General features: G+C 39.1%; 2 protein-coding genes across 2 annotated transcripts; one reads left to right on the top strand and one right to left on the bottom strand.

The window, feature by feature from the left end:
- The first annotated feature begins 6,148 nt into the window (after positions 1–6,148).
- LOC112200108 lies at positions 6,149–7,442 on the top strand. Its single transcript, XM_024341123.2, has one exon. The coding sequence runs from the start codon at positions 6,343–6,345 to the stop codon at positions 6,847–6,849; it is 507 nt and encodes a 168-aa protein (XP_024196891.1). The 5' UTR covers positions 6,149–6,342; the 3' UTR covers positions 6,850–7,442.
- A 10,755-nt stretch (positions 7,443–18,197) lies between these two features.
- Positions 18,198–20,355, bottom strand: LOC112199414 (dynamin-related protein 4C). The gene is made up of 2 exons (XM_024340435.2): positions 20,042–20,355; positions 18,198–19,631 (listed from the first exon to the last, which is right to left on the bottom strand). Exon 2 carries the CDS (start codon positions 19,604–19,606, stop codon positions 18,368–18,370), a length of 1,239 nt encoding a protein of 412 aa, XP_024196203.1. The 5' UTR covers positions 19,607–19,631; positions 20,042–20,355; the 3' UTR covers positions 18,198–18,367.
- Between the last annotated feature and the right edge of the window lie 17 nt (positions 20,356–20,372).

Here is a 20,372-nt window from a genome sequence, read left to right as displayed (position 1 = left end):
GGATTCGACATGCATGAAATGGTAAGGCTTTAAAGAAACTACAGCTGAAGCTAGTACTCCTTTTATAAAAAGAGGAAATAAGCAAATTAAGCATGCACTGGGTCTTTGGCATGGCCAGCCACTTTTGACGTCCTAGCCATCACGGCATCATTAAGTCCAAGCTACCCTTTTGGAAAACTCTTCAGTCTTCACAGACACTCAGAGCCACAGAGTCATTGCTTAATTGGTTCATGGAAAATATTATAAAGGAAGCTGTACGTAGCAGTCGTAGTTAGATCACTACCGGGTGATGACTCGTAAATGATCAGAGAAAGCAAGTACTGCAATTCTGTAAATTAATAATGTCGCCGACATCTTACGGCCGGCCGGACAATTATTTGGGTAGGTCAACTACATACATACAGAAACCAAGTTGATAGAGTACTAGGTAGTAATAATTTCAAAGTTCTATTCCTCCTCAGATTCTGACCAAATCAACCTCTCCAAAAAGCTGAGCGTCAGCTTCCATGATTCTTCTTCATCTAAACCGGAGCTAGCTTTAGTTTGCGTTCTTTTCTTTCTTTCGTTTTTCTGGAAAGATGTTTCCACTACATATATGTAGACCTAATTAAGACAAGATAGCATGATTGCTTCCTTGCAATTCACTTCTCTGTATATGAAAAAAGGGTGTACTGCATTTGAAGTCGACCTATAAAAGCTTCCCTTCTTTTCCTTTACATGTGAAAAAGAGTGATTACAGAAGATTTGCATGCAGCTGGTTAATGGGATTTTTGGTTGGAAGGCACTGAAACTAAGAACTATGATTATCGAAACCGATCACGAATCTAAACTAAAGATACGCTAGCTAAGAGCCTAAGACTACTTACATATTTTGTGTTATCTTCTTATTACATGGATTATTTTGCAGTAAACAAGCATGGGATTGGTTTTACATGTCTCATTTGGAGTAGCACGATTGAGTTGGGTTAGATTCCTTGACCAAATCAATGAACAGTTTCATCATAATCTCTACAAGGAAAAAAGATCGGTAGGGACAAGTCTGATTTTGAAGCTTTTCTTTAATGTAATGCAGAGTCATGCATCTTTAATTATTTATCACTTTAAAAAAGAAAGACAACCTTTAATGATTTCAGTGTTTAGTCTTGCTGATTAAACAATATAGCTAAGTGCATGTTAGTGGGGGTTTATAATAATCATACATGAACAATGACAGCAACTTGACAAATAAAGCATACTAATTGTTCTATCTTTTATCTAAAATTCTAGACCGGCCACCTTATTTATATTAGCAGTTGTTGTTCTTGTTGAAATTCCTTTTTATAAATTATTTGGAGGGACAATTTTGATTCTATATCAAAATGACCTTATTTGCTTTGTGCTTCTGTTTCGTAAACACGGCAGCTACTTAAAATAAAAACAAAATGTGTTAGTGTTGTCTGCACATTTGGGATGCATAATGCATTTTTCCCTACATTTTTTTTTTAAAAAGACCTTATTAAGAAGGTACATATATGTAGATGCACCATGCACAGTAATAATCATGATTTTCTTCAAAAAAAATCGATCCCCCCAAATAATATCACAACTTCCTCTGAGACAATCGATCGATCAGTTAACAATTTTGAATTTCTTGGCCGGGATCATGCCTTTTTATAGAACGACATGTATGTTCTTCTTGCTTGCTTTAGATCTTGAAATAACTCCGCTTAGAACACGAACATAATTTCCAATCAAACCATTGAAGTTCAGCTTTGGTACTTTCTCTTTTTCTCTCTTTCTTTTTACCAAAGGTACTTTCTCTTTTTGGTAAATGAGTTGTATTGTTCCTATTGTTGTAAAACAAAACAAAAAAAATTAATATATTTAACTTTTAAGTGATTAGTACTAGTAAAATTAAACTAAATTCGGTGCGTTTGTATGAGAAAATTATGAAATTTATGAGAATTTATAAATGATGGAATCTTTAACTCTATCAATTTAAAATTCTATTAATTGCAATTTCTGTTGTTTGGTTGTATCTATTTAGGATTTGAAATGTGTAATAAATTAAGAAATTTTAAAAAAAATAAAAAAAATAGAAAAAAGCCTTGTTTTGGAAATGAAAATTGAATATTGCAAAGAAATTCATAAATGACACCTATTTTGGTGGAAATTGAAGTAGGGAATTTTGGAAATGATCATTTACCCAATTTTAGTCACCAAATAGTCCATTTGCTCCACTAACATTTTTTTAACCCCATTTACCCAAAACACTCTAAGGGATTATTTCCCTAATACCTAATTAATTCTTTTTTTATTTATTATTTTTTTTTGGACTTTTTTGCCCTCTTCTTCTTTCTCACTTAGAGAGTCTCTCTCTCTCTCTCTCCAGACGATGTCGGATCTCTCTCTCCCTCCCTCCATCCCTCCAGCAGGTGGCCCACGACGCCGGCTCTTGCCATTGCCGCGCCGAAACTCATCGTCTTGCTCTCCGCGGCCAGGCTCGACTCCAAGTCGACGGTCCTCGTCGCTGAGAAGCTCGGCGAGGCCGGGTTGGACCTTCTGAAGGAATCGACGACCGCCAGTAGAATCGGGTACATCTTCGATTTGCTTCTGTCTCTCTCGCCGGCGACTGATCATCACGGAAATCGCAATTTGATTGTATCTCGGGTCCCGGACTGCAACCGGAGTCGTTGCAATCAGAGTCAAATCAGTGTGAAGGAAATAATCTGTTTATTGCGGGGCAATAATATATTTGTTTTGTTATTTTTTGCATGAGTATGGGTGATCCTTTTGTTGTTAGGTGCATTTATTCTTGTTAAGAGGCCACCCGGGACGCCTAGGGTGAAGCGGTTCAAGTGAAGTGAAGAGTGTGAAAAAAAAAGTCAATTCGTTGTGGACTTGAATTTGAATACCTGTACTTTAGTAAACTAATTTAAAACCAAACTGAGTTACTTCTGACCATCTATAAAAAAATTATTGGGGAGCAATAAAATTTTTACGACCCCCCAATAAACCTGATTATGTTTGTTAATGAATCTAGCAGCATTTTGTTGAAATGACCTGTAATAAATGAACCACAGTTAAGACATTATTGCGGGGAAATAATCTGTCTATTGCCTCCCAATAGACCACCCCAAAAATCACAAGTTTCTATCATTGACAGATTATTATACTTTAATAAACTCAAAACAACATAAGACTTATCAAAATTCTAATTTTAGTGATTAATTAACCACAGTTAAGAAATTATTGGAGGGCAATAATCTGTCTATTGCCCCCCAATAGACCACAGTTTTGACGTCGTCCGAGACCTGCAAGCGAAGCCCAGACTCGATTCCGGCGTGGAGAGTTTCCCGGACATCTGACGAACAAAATCGGCGAAGCCCAGAGGGGTTGGGATCGTGGAGTTGGATGGCGTCATCCTCTGGTGGTCCGACGGTGGGACAGAGCGGCGGCAGTAGAGGCCGACATCGACGGTGGAGTGATGTCGGCGGAGTGGTGGGTGTGGTGGCTTAGAGAGTGAGTGAGAGAGAGAGAGAGAGAGAGAGAGAGAGAGAGAGAGAGAGAGAGAGAGAGAGAGAGATATGAGTGTAATTTGTTAATTAAAATGAGGGCAATACTGTCAAACACTGTTAGATTGGGTAAATAGGGTTAAAAAACTCTTGGTGGAGTAAGTGGGCAATTTTTAGGCTAAAATTGGGTAAGTGGTCAAGGCCCCAACCTACTATAAAATGACAATTAAGGACAATAATTATACCAAAAAAATATTATATTTATTTTATGTGGACTTTCTAATTCAATAATATTAGATTGTATTTCTTATTATTTTCCTTATCTATTTTCATTTTTTCAGTTTCACTACATACTCATTAATACATTCATATATATATATATATATATATATTTAATAAGAATTAAAAATATGATTAAGATCATGTGACATAAAAATGTATGATATATATATTGAATGCATATTGGTGAGGGAAAACAAAATAAATTCTCTTATGATTTATGATCTAAATTTAAGTCAATCCATTATATTTGTGAAAAAAAAAAAAAACTAGCAGTTAAAAAAAAAAATATATATATATATATATATTTAAATAATTAATAATGTGGTACAAAAAAAATACAGAAAAAAATAAACATTAAAAAACAAATGATTTCTTATTCCAATTCTAGTTGATGAGTCTTTGTAATGAAGTTAAAATGGAGTGTGGTACTCTTCCCAATCGTTGTGGTGGGTTTAATGAGACCACTATATACTCCTTGATGTAGTATTTCGTGGATAAATGAATGATTTCATTTTCGATAAAAAAAAAAAACAAATGATTTTTTTTAGAATAAAAACAAATGATTTCTTCATTTTTTTGCACAGCTAAAATAGAAAAAAAATTATAAAAAAAACAGAATAGTTCATGGCATTTTCTTATTGATTAGACATTAATTTTTGAAACTCAAGTTTGATTAAGAAATGTATATTTAGTTAAGATTTATAGAGTGATTAAATCATTGAAATGACTAAATTTTTTATTTTAAAGATAATAATTTGTTTGCAAATTATATGAGTAAGGTTATTTGAGAAAGTTTAGTGAGGTTTAGTAAGTAAATTTAGTATTTGAAAATTTGATAAGAGGTGTAAAAAGTATAGATGTCAAGTGAGTAAATTTGGAGGTTTTAATAGAAAAACTCCAAATGAAAACCAACTTGAATCTAACAATAAAGATACTATTTATTCACTCTAAAATCATTGTTAAATATTTTAGCACTATTGTTGATATAACCACACCCATATTATGTTGATAATTAACCTTTCTCAGGTTTGTAAGGTTTCTCAATCAGCATAATACAGTGATTATGTCTGAGCCTACAACGTTCCTCTCTTGCAGGTCCGTCGTAGGCCCTTAAGGCCAACTGGTGAAGGATCATCCGCTGCTGGTGAGGACTCCGCACAAATTGTTAGGTTTATTGTCATTTTTGTCAAAGCAAGATTTAGCATCACAGTAACTATTATAAGTCCATATAAAACAAAAGGTACTTCTAAATATTGAGAGTGTATGAACGACTTTTCTTTTGGTCAAGGTGGATGAACAACCTAAGACAACAATGCAAAGTAATGAACTCCCAAATTAGAGGATGTTCTCTCGTCTATGAGAGATATAATCTAGCACCTCTCAACGTTGTTCTTTTCATGGTTGCATAAAAAGGCTTGGTCCCAAAAGCTCTTCACATGTGTCGTAGTAGTGAACTAGTGATCAATCAGTTATATTTTTTATTGTGAATGTTACTTAAAATGCTATTTTATTTTAAATTATGTCGTTTTCTCTAAAAATAGCTATTCAAAATATGCTACTAAATGGTTACTAGTTTTACAACAAACATCACAAAGTCCTATGAAGCATAATTTATAATATGTCAACCAACCAAGGCTAATTTTTTTTTCTCTCAGATACATGAAAGAAAAGCTACAAAACAAAATCTCTAGCACAAACATCTCTCAGCTGATCCAACTGAAACGTTGGGGACACGGATAAGGGAAGACAATGAAGTCAAGCATATACAGCCTAAATCGATTAGTGATTCTATCAGCTACAAAATTAGCCTCCCGAAAGATATACCTAACGTTAGATGAAATCAAATACTTGACGTCCGCTGCCAGCGATTTAATTCTCAAAGGAATGTTCACCTTTCCCGTAACTATCTAGAATCTCCTTCCTACCAAAGTAAAATTGTCTCCTCAACTAAACCTAGCTAATTTCCTAGTCGCTTCCCTTAAACAATGATTACCCCTCTTAAAAATATCTTCCCCAAGAGACAACATAATACACACACAATATCCCACCGAACAAAAAAAAGAAAGAAAAAGAAAAATATCACAACCACCTTTCCAAGAGTGAAGGGTCCAAACCAACACACATTTTCGGCGAAACAAACCAAAGCACCCGTCCCATTTCCCCGACGCTCGCAAGTCGCAAGTCCCAACCACCAAAACGCCGTTACACATAACGGAGCCGAGACCCAAACGGTTTCCGTCAAATCCGAACACCGAGGCGGGTCAAAGATCCAGTCTCTCCTTCTTTTGAAAAATGATTACGTGTATCACCCTCACGTAGACCCCACGCGCCACCCAAGGTCCCCTATATATATACACACACACACCCCCATTTCCTCTCACAACACCACAAACCGATTAGATTCCAGCGGAGCAGAGAGGAAAGAAACAAAAACAACCTCCTTCTTCCCTTCGTGTGAGGAAGAAGAAGAAGAGGCCAACAAAAAAAAGAATAAAAAGATTAAGAGCTTTTTCCTTCTTTGATTCTTTGTTTCTTCATCTAGGGTTTGAATTTTAGGGTTGTAATCATGGGGACTGAGATCTTGAGGCCACAGGATTGTCTGGTCGAGAGGATCCGAGTCTCTCCGGTGAAGAGTAATTACTATGGAAATCCCATTCCCATTCATGTGGCTAGCAACGTTAGATCTAGAAAGCCGGCGGTGAGGGCGGAGCAGAGGAGGCCGGAGCCGGCGGCGGCTGTCTCGAGGAGGTCCGGCCGGTCCAGCTCCGATGATTTGAAGGCGGAGAAGGTGACGATTTTGAGGCGGGGAGAGCCGCTGAGCAGGTTGAAGAAGGCGGCGAGCGACGGCCGGTTGGAGAGCTTGGGGCCGGGGCCGACGGTGGTGCCGAAGGAGGTGAATATTGTGGATTTGAGGGCTCCGGCGACGGACATGTATGCCGGATCGGCTTTCTCGATGTCGCCGGAGCCGAGCTCGCTCCCGTTGCCGTCGTTCTCGAGGAAGAAGAAGCAGGCGTCGAGGAGCTTTGACGACTCGGCGACCAGAGACCTGAGGCGTTTGCTTCGGCTCGAATGACGAAAATTTTCAGAGGTCAATAGTCCGGCGGGAGGATCCGAATCCGAGGACCCGAAGAAGGCCCGAATGGATTCGGATTCGGATTCGGATTCGGATTCTAAAAATATAAGTGAAGCTACTCTCTCTCTCTCTCTCTCTCCCCTCTCCGTCTGTATGTTCGGCGACCCTCGTCATGTTTATCTGGGTTTCCGGGTCGGATCTGTCCGTGATTTTTTTAAACGGCGAGGCAAGAACCGGAAATCTGGAAGAAAGACGAGAGTGAATTAGTAATTTCGTACTACTTGGTAGCGGTTGTTTTTGGGGTTGTTGATGAAAGGGGTGAATGGGTAAATTTGGAAGTTAGGATGGTGGAAGAAGGAAAAAAGTGGGAAATGGGGGGTTGATTTGTAATATTTGGGAAATTAGTTTGGGTTGGGAAAAAGTAAGAATTTGGGATATGGTTTAACTTATTTAGTGTGTATGTATGTGATTATGAATATGTCAAAGTGTTTCTGCTCTGTTGCGGAAAATATGGAAAGGTGGGTAACTTATGTATAATGTACTTTGTAAAGGAAGGAAGATATCAAAGTTTGGGCAGAATTTATATACATCTTATGCTTGGTATCGATTAATTTATGGTGCTTAGGTTTAAATTTTCTGTACTTCCCAGAACTAAGAAGACAGTCAGACAGAGATGAATGTGTAAACATGGCAATTCAGATATGAATTCCTACCCAATAGCTCAATATAAAACTAATAACATTTTGGAAAAAGGTTGATATTTTTGTGAGTCTCACTCCAGGAAAGGTTCAAACTTGGGAGAATATTAGGCCACACTGATCCTACATCACATAACTCATAAGCTATGTGCACGTCATGTGACTTTTCCTGAGAGATATGGAAATGTGTCATCGGCTTGATTCTCTCAAAAGTACTCCTCGATTGTCTTCGGGCAAACCGATTTTCAGTCAAGTTGAGCCTCATCCAGCCAAGTCCTTTGTATAGCTGCTCATGTTTTTAGAGAAGCGAATGCAGTAGCAGAGGTAATGGCAAACCTAGAACATGAGATTTTGAATGATTGTATTTTGTATTGGAAGAGAAAAGTGGGAGAGAAAATAATAAAAAAAATAAATGAAATACACGCGTTCATAGACTTTAATAGGTAAAATAGTTAAATTACCCTCTAACTTTTCTGATGATTATCGATTTACCCCCTGACGTTTCAATTTTGATTATTTACACCCTCACTTTTCTAAATGTTGCCAATTTACACCCTATAGTTTAATTTTAGACTTTCTATCCAATTTCTCCGTTAATTTAGTTAGTATGTGAGGGGCCTTTTCGTCTCTGCAATCAGTGGCGGATCCAGAAAAATTTCTCACATAGGGCAAGACTATTAAGTAGTAAGATCATTTTTCTTTTTTGAAGCAAAAAATTCTTAACTTTTAACTGATGTCAATTAAATTATATCAAACATGTTTGTTCTTGTTTTTTCTTCTTCTTTTTGAAATTGAGATTTAGAACCCAACAATTATAAATAAGTAGGAGCTAAACACTAAAACTGAAAATAGAATAGTGAAACTAGAATTAATACAACTTTAAATTGAATTTCAAAAAAGAAAAATATTTCATGAAATGATTAGAGGAGGCATACTATTGATAAGAGAGGCGTGTAGTAGAGTTTGTGCTCTAGAGAAACTCTTAAGCTTTTAAATAAAAAAATAAAAAGATAAACATCTTCTCTCAAATAAAATTTAAAGAAAGAAAAGATAGATGTATATGCCACTATCAATACTGTGTCGTTTTGATAAGTTCAAGGAGACCAGGAATCAAGAGCAGTATCTCGTCATCTTCAACCTCTTGCCTCTCTTTCATAAATTTTTTTTTTCTGTAAAAGCTTCCATGGCTTGGTAAAAGAATCGAGGTTGGGCAGCTGCCAAACCTCGCCACCACCTGGATCCGCCCCTGTCTGCAATTGTCACCCAAAAAAAAAAAACAAGAAAAGAATACAAAATTACTTTGTTAAAAAAAAAAAAAAAATACTGCTATTCGTCTCCCACAATTGTTTGTTTTTTTTCCCTCAGCCTCTCATCTTCTTCTCTATCTATCTCGCAATTATCTTCTTCTCAGCATGACCTCTTCCTCTATGTTCCTTTTATCGAGATCAATATAACACAATCCCAACTTGAATCAATCAAGATGACCTTCACATGCTTGCTGCAATTTTAATTTTCATATTCAGACATGTAAATATTTTAGTTTGTTCGATGGCTTCTCAATCTTATACACAATACAAACACCTCCAACTGGAAACATGGAAGATCAAATTCTCATATGAATGTTTGAAATATTAATGACTAGTCCGGCCTTCAAAGAAAAAGAAAACCAGAAACCTAAATGATCAAACACCGTTTCTTCTTCAGTGATATGATCATCCAATCATTTGATGTGACTAGCAAATATTAATTAAGCGATCAGTTGCATGCTAACGACCAATCTTGAAATAAAGGGAGTGAAGAAGAAGAAGAGATGGACAAGGAAGAAGCGACAAAGGGCAAGTTTTTTTTTTTTTCCTTTTTTAACGAAGAACAATTTTGTATTTTTTTTATTTTTTATTTCTTTGACGATGTGTTGGTTTGTTTAATTTTTTTTTTTTGGTGATGGTTGAAAAGATGAAAAAGCCCATCACGTGCTAACCAAATTAACGAAAATTGCATGGAAAGTCTAAAAAATAACGATATAGGGTGTAAATCGGCAACAATTAGAAAAGTGAGGGTGTACATAATCAAAATTGAAATATCAGGGGGTAAATCGGCAACCATGAGAAAAGTCAGAGAGTAATTTGGCTATTTTGCCACTTTAATATATGGCACTGATTTGGTATAGAATGGTATAAAAGACAACAACTCTATGTAATACCCCCTATATATCAACCCTGAGAGCAACTCCAACAGCTTCCCTATCATTTCTGTATAATAGGGAAGCAAAAGTTAAAGCTTTAGCATCTTTTTCTTCTCCAACTCCAACATATTCCCTATTTTATAGCAATCTCTAAAATCTCCATATTCTTCCTTAAAATTTTAAAGATTGCTGTAAATATAGGAAATTTGGTTTTCTCTTTCCTCACTTTCCCTAAAATAGGGAAAGTTATAGGGAATCTGTTGGAGCAAAAGAGACTCTTTTTTCCCTAAAATGGAGAAAAATCAAAATATGGAGAATCTGTTGGAGTTGCTCTAAGACATTCAAATGAGGCTTACGTTCCAAGTAAATCATGATGAGTAGTAATCATCTACTATCTGGTACTGCTACTTAATTGGTATACTTAGAGCAACTTTAACAGTTTCCTGTTTAAGGATATCTCTATTTGTGTTTGGTCCAAACTCTAGGTTACTTGACCTAGTGGTAATAGGATTTAATTAGAAGGATCTAGAATCCTAATCAATGTAGAATTACTTTCCTTGTATGATTGAGATTCTATGCATTGTAATCCTCTATATAAAGAGGCCCCTATTATCAATGAGAATACACAGCGATTATCTCTCAATTTCTGATTCCCTAAAATACGTTATCAGTATGAAGCCCTAACCCTGAAATCTTAAAATCATAGCCTTCAAACCAACATGACGTCGGACCGGACCGGCCAGCCCAATCGCTGCACCTGCCCAGTGCCTTCAAACCAACATGACGTCGGACCGGACCGGCCAGCCCAATCGCTGCACCTGCCCAGTTCGCTGCCCTGCCCACTTCCAGCCTAGCCCAGTCACTGGCAAGCCCAGCCCCTTAGCGCCTCCAGCTCGCTTGCAACCTCTGGCACCGTCGCAGCAGCAGCTCTGCCTCGAACCAGAAAAGAAAAGAAAAAAACCAGAAAGAGAAGAAGACGCGAAAGAAGAAGAAAGAGAAGAAGGAAGGAAAAAAAAAGGAGGAAAAGAAAAGTGTGGTTCCCATGGTCCACGTGCTGGACAGAGAAAAAAAAAAAAAAAAAGGGGAGAGGGGACAGACGTGGCCCACTGCCATAAGAGGAAGAAAAGAAAGAAAAAAAAAAGAAGAAGAAGAGGGGGAAGATGCGGCCAAAGTAGAAAAGAAAGAAGAAAAAAAAACTGAGGGCCCGCGACCTTCACAAAGGCAGAAAAAAGAAAAGAAAAAAACAAAGAGAGACAAACAGATTGGTCCAAAGAAGACGCAGCCCACTGCAAAAGAAAAAAAAAGGGAGACCAGCCCAGAAAGTTCAGCGGCCCAGAAGAAGTCAACGGTCCAGCCCACTGGTCAACCATCCCCGGTCAACCACTGTCGGTCAGTCGCCAGTCAACCACCGCCGGCCATTTTTTTCCGGCGACCTATTTCAAGGTATTTTTTACTAAACGTTCCCGTTTTTTAGAGTTTTTTAATTCAATTTCTCTTCTTTTTCGGGGACTTGCAACCTCCCTTCTTCTACCCCCCTTTCTTCATTATAGGGGAGACCAAATTAAGCCGAACTGTGGGGGTTCGTGCTCACTCCAAGCTTAGAGCTTGTTGAGATCTCCAAACTTAGAGTTTGTAAAGAATTTATGATCGACCACTTACATCATTGTTTCGATCTAATCCAATATCTCTTGGAATCGAATTTCTTGGAAGCGATTACGCTCAGAAATTTCATATGTTTTCGTGGTAGCCTATTTCGCTCCGAAACTAACCATAATTTCTTGTTCTCTTTCAAGATGAGTAACCTGAACAAATTGGACTTTGCTCCATTGGGAACAACTGGCTCTGGATATCACAGGTGGGTTCGTGATATCCGCCAGCATCTCAAGGCTGATGGAATCCTGGATATGATTCTCGAGCCTAGCCAAAACGTGCTAACTGTTGAGCAAGCTCAAGCTTTGGAAGCAAATAGAGCAGCCTTAGAGGCAAATAAGGCGAAAGCCATCATCCTAATGACTCGTCATATGGATGATTCGCTCCAGTATGAGTATATGAACGAAGAAGACCCCAGAAGGTTGTGGGTCTCACTCGAAGAAAGATTTGGCAACATTCGTGACTCCTTGCTTCCTGACCTAGAAGTGAGATGGCATAGCCCCCGCTTCTGTGATTTCAAGTCAGTTTTTGACTATAACTGGGAAGCATTTCGCATTAAATCCTTAATGGAATTCTGTGATAAAGAGATCACAGATGTGATGTTGATTGAGAAGACTCTCTCTCTACCTTCCCCGCCTCTGCATTGATGGTTACTAAGAACTATAGAATCGATGTTAATGCAAGACGGATCACAAGGTTACATGAGCTCATTGGAGCTATGAATGTCACTGAAAAGCATGACAATATCATTGTGAAGAACTATAATTCGAGATCCGTGGAAACAGAGCATATTCCGGAATCCAATTATAGTCACACCTCTAAGAGAGGGCGCCAAGAGCGAAACCCTAATCTTAGGGATACTTTTGGACATTCTGGTCTATATAATTGCTCTACTTGGGAAGGTAACTGCCAAAATAGGCGAACACGGAACCGAAGAGGTAAACGTGGAAAGAGAGAGGGAGGCAACGCCTCTGGCCATGTTGGTGGCGCCACCAACACTAAGAGCCATCTAAATGACGCTTTCAAACCGCCTCAATCAATGGAGTTCGAGCAAAGAGATGTATGTTCTCGATGTGGAGTGTCTGATCATTGGGCACACATTTGTAGAGCTCGTGAAGAACTTGTCACCGCCTACAAAGCATATTGTGAAGCAAGAGAAGCTCACTATGTGGAACAAGAAGATCAAGAAGATGATCTAGAGTGAAGGGTTGAAGACTACAAATCTGGCTGGGATCAATAAATCGCCAATTCTGTTTAAGTCTTTATTTTTCCAAGAGATGTAATAGGCAATTGCCATATACTTTGTAGTAAATGCCAATGGTTTAGTCTTTCTTGAAAGTAGGCTCACCCAAAGTAAGTGTGATGTCTAGGAAGGTTTTGAGATTAGTGGTACTTAAGCGAGCCTTGCTCCACCGACATCTCTCTACTCACCTGGTCACATTTACTTTGGAATTACCGAAAGAAGTTAGACGACTACCATTGTTTTGCATTAGCTAGCATTTGGATTAGATTCTCCTAATGGTTAAGAGACAATGATGTACTCTGTTGGCTTATGAATACAATTTCGAGTTCTTTTCATTATGACTCCATTTTGATTATGAGCATATGACTTTGTGACTACGATGGTTGGGCCATCAGTATTAATTCAAGGACATGGAATAGCCCAAGTTCCACTTGCCAAATGGCACCTTGATTACAGCTGTCACAGAAACTCTCTACGCTCTTAGGGCAAATCGTACCCTATGAATAGCCAACGAATTCCATGCCAAAATGCATGTAGAGAACGGAAATGAGTTCCTTTGCAATACCTCTAATGATTGCGAACAAAGACGCATCTTAGAGAAGTTTATGTGTCTCTCTAGTGGACTCTGTGTCACTATTCGAGTTATTAATCTAATAAAAGTTATGAGAGAAGATCTCTTGGATTTAGACACATATTGGCTTTGTCACGACAGGATAGATCATCCTAGTCATGATATGATGATTCGTCTACCAAAGACTTCACATGGACATCCTTTCTCTCGAGCGAAATGAAGCATGAATCAAAAGTTGATTCCTGGATTAAGTGTAACCGACGCTGCTGCCTAGGGCACTGCCTCCGTCCACCACCAGCCTAGGGCTGGCGCAGTCCCTATCCATGACGCCATGGATAGCGTCCATCATTGTGATGGCGCCCTAGGTGATGCTGCAATCACCAACTTGCTTCAAATAGCGTTTAAGACGCTCAGGCCCAACCAAAATTCTCATTAGTTGCTTCTAAAGACTCTCGCTCGTTTTACAAAGCCCGTTCCTTAGGGAAATTAGGACTGAGACCGTCCTATGCAAAGGATATGACAATACTCATTATGTTCTTACATAGAATCCATGGGGATTCTGTGGATTGATTCAACCAACTTGCGGACGCTTAAATATCTCCTAATGATTGGTTGACACGCAAACAAGCTGGTCACGTGTTGTGCCATTGTCCACCTATAAATACTGCTTACGCTACACTCTTAGCACTTATCATATAACAACGGGCTCACTTCCTAAATCATCCTATTCAGTCACTTGGATTTGACTATGATAGAGAGTTTACATCGAAAGACTTTCGATGGATATTGCAATGGGCTTGATGTTGGACATCACATTCCCATGTACACACCCAATTGGTCTCGCGGAAACGACTACGATGGTAGTCCGAACATTGGTAATGCGCACCAATCTTCTTACATCCGCTTGGGGTGATGCAATATCGCATGCAGCTATGCTAATTCGTCTACGACCTACTGCCACTCAATGTACCTCTGTGTTACAGCTAGTGACTGGGTACAAGTCTTTTGTACTTACGCACATTTGAGTGAGCCATTTTTGTGCCAATTGCGCCGCCACAGCGCTCTATGATGAGTCCTTACAGACGAATGGGCAACTATGTTGGATTTGAGACTCTAACAATCGTCCGCCACTTAATGCCCTTGCAAGGCGATCTCTTTACCGCTAGATTTGCTGGTTGTCACTTTGATGAGACAGTCTTTCGGTCGTTCGGGGGAGATAAGAACACAGATGTTCAACAGGAACGGCAAGAATTGCCGTGGTCTGTCCCCACTATGTCTCATCTTGATCCCTATTAAAGTGATAAGATCACACAAATATGCTGCAAACATGCCTGCAAGGAAGGACGTCCCTACGAGAGGACGTAGCGCCACCCTACATAGAGGTAGGCATGGCGCCAATGCCAAAGAGAGTGGCACTCTAGCGTTACAGGCCATGGCCCCAGCTAGGATGCATGGGAGGCCCGTGGGTTCGAAGGATACATTGGCACAAACCAATCCTTGAATCATCGACACTCAAAATCCGCCTCATGAGAATCTTCTAGGTTATAGTTATCGTTGGGGGACGCCTCAACGTCAGAACCTATTCCTGAGAATATAGAGCTCTATGAAACTTACACTAGTGTACATGAGACGTGGGATAGAAACTCCATCATAATTGATGATGTAGCTGTGTATTTCATTGCGCATGAGTTTGTTGAGTCCAATGATATCGAACCATGCTCCGTTGATGAATGAATGCCAATGTAGAGAGTTTTGGCCTAAATGGAAAGATGCGATCCAGGTTAAGATGGATTCTCTAACGAAGAGGAAGGTTTTCGAGCTAGAGATGCCAACACCTCCTAACATAAAACCTGTTGACTAATGGGTCTTCGTTAGAAAGCGTAGTGAGAAAAAGAGATGGTAATCTCGCCTTATGGCGCAAGGCTTCTCATAAAACGCCCTGAAATCGACTACGATGAAACAGATTCTCTCGTATTGGATGTCATTGCACTCCACTACCCTATCAGTTTGGTAGTTTCCGAATAACTGAACATGCAGCTTACAAATGTGGTCACTACGTATCTCTATAGGGATCTTGATATGGAATATACATGAAGGTTCATGGTGAACTTCATTTACCCAAGTCAAGTAGCTCTAGACCACGGAGCGCGTTTACAAAGAGGTTGAAACGCTCACTAAAGTGACTACTTGATTGGGAAGGGATATGCCCACGCATTTCCATAACAAGTTTCAGATTCTATCGCAGTTCATGTTGGACATGATCTTCATTAGAAGCCCTTAAGAGTTAAGGGAAACCACTGAACATTTGAAATCCAATTTTGAGATGACGGATTATGGGAGAACACGATTATGTCTCAGTTTGAAACTTGAGTATCGTGTTTATAGATGCTTAGGCATTTTGACAAGGTCAAGCCTTCAAGCACCCCCATGATCGTCCGTAGTCTTGATCCTGAAAATGATCCTCTTCGTCTAAAGGATGATGACGAAGATGTGCTAGAGGCATAAGTGCCTTACTTGAGTACAATAGGCGCATTATTGTACTTATCCCAATGCACAAGACCGGACATCTCATATGTTGTGAAATTATTAGCTGGATATAGCTCTGCGCCAACGCGACGCCATTGGATTGGTGTAAAAGATATCTTTCGATATTTGAGATGTACGATTGATATGGGCATGTTTTATCCATACAAAGAGATGATGGATTCGGACCCATCACACACCAGGTACGCCGCCAACACTGGCCTGCGTCCACTATCCCCATCCTAAAACGACATGTGTTTTGGAAGGTTTTGCTGATGTTGGGTATCTCTCTGACCCACACAAAGGTCACTCCCAAACTGGTTAAGTGTTCACCATAGGAAAAGACCATGATATCTTGGAGGTCTACAGAATAGACCGTCGCTATATCTTCGAACAATGCAGAGATCATTGCTCTTCACAAAGTGGTTCGTGAATGTATATGGATTGGATCCATAATTATGCATGTTTGAAGCAATTGTGGTTTGAAGTCTACCACAGATGAGCCTACGAGCATTTAGGATAACGCTGCTTGTTTTGAACAAATGAGGCAAGGCTACATCAAAAGCGACAAAACCAAGCATAATCAGTAACAACAGGCTCTCCTCGAGATCAAAGTGAATTAGGTTTGATCTGAGGACAGTGAGACAGACTTGTTTACTAAGTCATTGCCCAAATCCACGTTCGAGAAACATGTGGCAAGAATTGGCTTGCGGAAATTATCTGAACTCCCATGATCGTAGTGACGCAGTCGGATTGATAACTAGGTTTACCAGCAATAAACCTAAGCAAAAGATTCTGGAGTCCACCAGAGATAAAATAGAATAATCTCAATTTAATTGATAAAAGATGAAAGATGCATTCTGCAGCCGCTTGCGGCTGCATAAATAAGAGAAAAGTACCCTAGGGCGACTAACAACGAAACCCTAAGGCCCATGGATAAAAACGAAAACAACCCAAAATTAACTAAGAAAACCAAAAATGGGTAAAATAGAAAAATGCAGTTTTGAGGCCCTAAACGACCCCGAAAGCCCGAAAAAGGTCACACGTCGTGGCACATCTACGAGTTTGGTTTCTGGCGCGATTCCCTTTCCGAAAAGCTAAAGTGCGTCCCAATCGGACTCCGGAGGCCCATTTCACGTCTACTAGTCACTTTTCGGTTTCCACCTTTAGCACGATCCAATTGTTCTTGAAATTGGACCGCCATTTGTTCTACATCACGCAGTCATCAGGGGGAGGCGCAGACATCAGAGGGAGATGTCTGCATGTTCGTCTCGAATCGTGAAGGGTGTGTTGTGCTCTTTTTCCCCTTCGACCGAGGTTATTTTTGTCCCACTGGGTTTTTGTTACTCGGCAAGGTTTTTAACGAGGCAACGAGAGAAGCACCGCGTTTGGACAACACAAGGGGGAGTGTTTAAGGATATCTCTATTTGTGTTTGGTCCAAACTCTAGGTTACTTGACCTAGTGGTAATAGGTTTTAATTAGAAGGATCTAGAATCCTAATCAATGTAGAATTACTTTCCTTGTATGAATGAGATTCTATGCATTGTAATCCTCTATATAAAGAGGCCCCTATTATCAATGAGAATACACAGCGATTATCTCTCAATTTCTGATTCCCTAAAACATTTCCCTATATTTTGATTTTACTCTACTTTAGAGAAACATAGCCTCCCTTCTAAAAAAGAAAAGAAAAGAGAAACATAGCCTCTTTTGCTCCAACAAGTTCCCTATAACTATCCCTAAATAGTGAGGAAAGAGAAAACCAAATTGTTTAAATTTACAGCAATCTCTAAAATTTTAAGGAAGGATTATGAAGATTTTAAAGATTGCTGTAAAATAGAGAATTTGTTGGAGTTGGAGAAGAAAAAGAGATTAAAGTTTTGACCTTTGCTTTCCTAAAATACAAAAATTATATAGAACCTGTTGGAGTTGCTCTTAATAGAGAAGTAAATTGAATGTGAAGGCAAATGTTGATGCTCTATTAGGAATCAGTTGCGGGTTCTAAGGTTCTGGATGCAAATCTTTTTGACAGATTAATAATAATAGCAGAATGAATTTATGGAAACATATCATCTCTCCCCTCTGCTTGATCATTCCCTAATTCAGCAGCATGGGCTATTTTTTATGGATTGAAGTTCTGCCTACGTGAAGGACAGTCTCTTATCGAAGTAGAAATTGATGCAATGTCATGTCGTTGTTGATGCAGCTCACACCGTCACTAGAGCAAAGGCAGTCATTGTATTGGAAAGAATCTGGGCCTTCATATATGGCTTGAAAATGCTTTGTGGAATAATGTAATGATCTGACTAGAGGGTGGTACTCCTTATCTTAGCTTGATCGAGCCCACCATTCTATTGATCGAAAAAGTGATTTGAAAGAAAACTAGACACTATGTTTGTTAGTTTTCCTTCAAATCACTTTTTCGATCAAAAGAATCTAATTAGGTCATAAGAACAATCTTTAAAAACAAAAAAGCACTGCTTAATTAATTAATTAACTAGTTCGAAACAGACAATTATAGTCCAAACACCATAAACACCATACATAAATCTGGCCAAGAAAAGGACAGAATAGCATGCATATAAGCAAAATGACAGGAAAAGAAGGAAAGAAAAATAAAAAAAGCTGGCTATAAAGAGAGCTAGCATTATCACTCATCATAAGCATCCATGATCCCCTCACAAATCTCCTTTGCTTTCTTGAGCATATTGATTCTCTTTTCAAGACCCTTGCGTGCCAAAGGATAGTTCTCAACCATATCCTCAAATACATGAGCAAAATGTGGCCTCTTCAAGATCTGCATATCGAACATCTCCAAATCCATGTATGTGTCCAGAAGGTTTGCAACACTCGACTGCAAATGAGAAGCCATACCTTCAATAAAAGTTTCTATATGTATCTTCCGAAATGCAATTGATTGCATTCTGATGCTAATGGCTTCAGATAGTAGATCACGCGAGTAACTCCTAAGACCTTCAACCACAATCTCCCCAATACCGTCTACAATAATTGTAGAGGGCTTTTCCGGATCATCAAGGACTCCATGGATGAATACATTGCATTTGGACATAAGTCTAGTATACTCGGAAAAAAACTCATCCGTTTTTTCCTCATTCACATTCACGGTATAATAGTTCTCATGCGTCCACTGATACGACCTCTGAATCATCTTGTCCATTAGATTATAAACAAGTGACACAACATGAATACAAAAATGAACATATCTCGATAGATAAGTCATTAACACAGAACGAGTTACTTGCATGATCACGTAATACCAGAACATATCCAGAAACCAGGAATCATGGTGATGTTCCACCGCAACTAGATCTGCTGTAAGATCCGCGGCAAGTTTCTCTGCAAGACCACTGGCTTTTCCCACCTGCTGAGTAAACATACAGTAGTTGATCTCCGACTGTAGGAAGTTACTTTTGAGGTCACGTAGGAAAAAGCTGGAATGCAGCCAGCCACGTTCATCCTTGAACTGATTGAGCATCTCAGCCAGGTTTGCAGTGCCGTGCATGCTCTTGTCATCCGGATACTCATCAAATTCTCCTCTCACAAGAATTTTTATGAGAGATTCTTTGGACAATGCCACCAGTTGCATGAAAGTGGCAACCGCCTCATCAACCGATGAAATACTAGCAGGCAGCAAATTAAGTTCCGAGAGGCAGTAACTGAGCTTGGCATCGATCTTCTTAGCAATCTCTGGCAAGTCTCTAGCTCTGGTTGGGACTGGAATTTCAATCCCTTCCTCCTTGCAAGAATTGATGACATGTCGGATCTTGCGACGAGGAATTACAGCATCTGGGCTTGCTACTCCTATTTCTGATCTGGTCTTTCTTTCCCTGGAACCTCTTGATGATTTGTTTTTTCTCTTTCTCCCCATTTCTGAAGTATACAAATGGTCACAACTGAAAGAAAGTGTTAGTGATTAGTATTTAAGGAGGTTCGGTTGGAAGCATTGGTACTCGAGCAATCTTAAATTCATTGGAGCTAATCTCCATACTTAGGTGCACGCATGATGCACGCATGAAAAGTTTTTCATGTTTTCAACACATAAAATTAAATTCTGGCTTTAAAATTTGAATTCTCTTGGGTATTTGGACAGCCTCATGTCGAATGCTTTGGTTAAAGAAGTTTGCGTCTATTCAAATTTCAATGGTTTTTGGTCAAATCGTTCTCTGGTAATTATTATACTAGTAAATGAATGATCTAAATATACAGGTCTACAGAGGTTAAACATACAACGACATCCTTATGCAATCAGTAAAACATAAAACATAAAGGGCGGGATCATACAATGAAAGCATTAAGAGTTCACCTTCACAAAAGTGTGGGAATAAGTAGCATTACTCATACATAGTAAATGCCAAATCGGTATTACTGTATTAGTGATTTTTGTCAATGAACGTGGTGGAACAGGCATTAACCATCAAAGAGCTTTACATTAGAGGTTCAAACTTAACTCACAACGGCTAAAACCCTAACACATAGGGGCTTCTTTGACTCACCACCTATAAAATAGAGAGTTCAACATCAAATGTCTTTTCTGATCATATTTACTTTACCACATATCCAAGTTTCAGGAGGTAGTACACTGTAATCGCGAAAGAAATGGAACAACACTGTTATAACTACTCCGCAAATGCTAA

Source organism: Rosa chinensis, chromosome 4, assembly GCF_002994745.2.
Source record: "Rosa chinensis cultivar Old Blush chromosome 4, RchiOBHm-V2, whole genome shotgun sequence".
Lineage (NCBI taxonomy): Eukaryota > Viridiplantae > Streptophyta > Magnoliopsida > Rosales > Rosaceae > Rosa > Rosa chinensis.
Note: the sequence above shows the minus strand (reverse complement) of the source record. Positions and strands in the feature narration are given on the sequence as shown.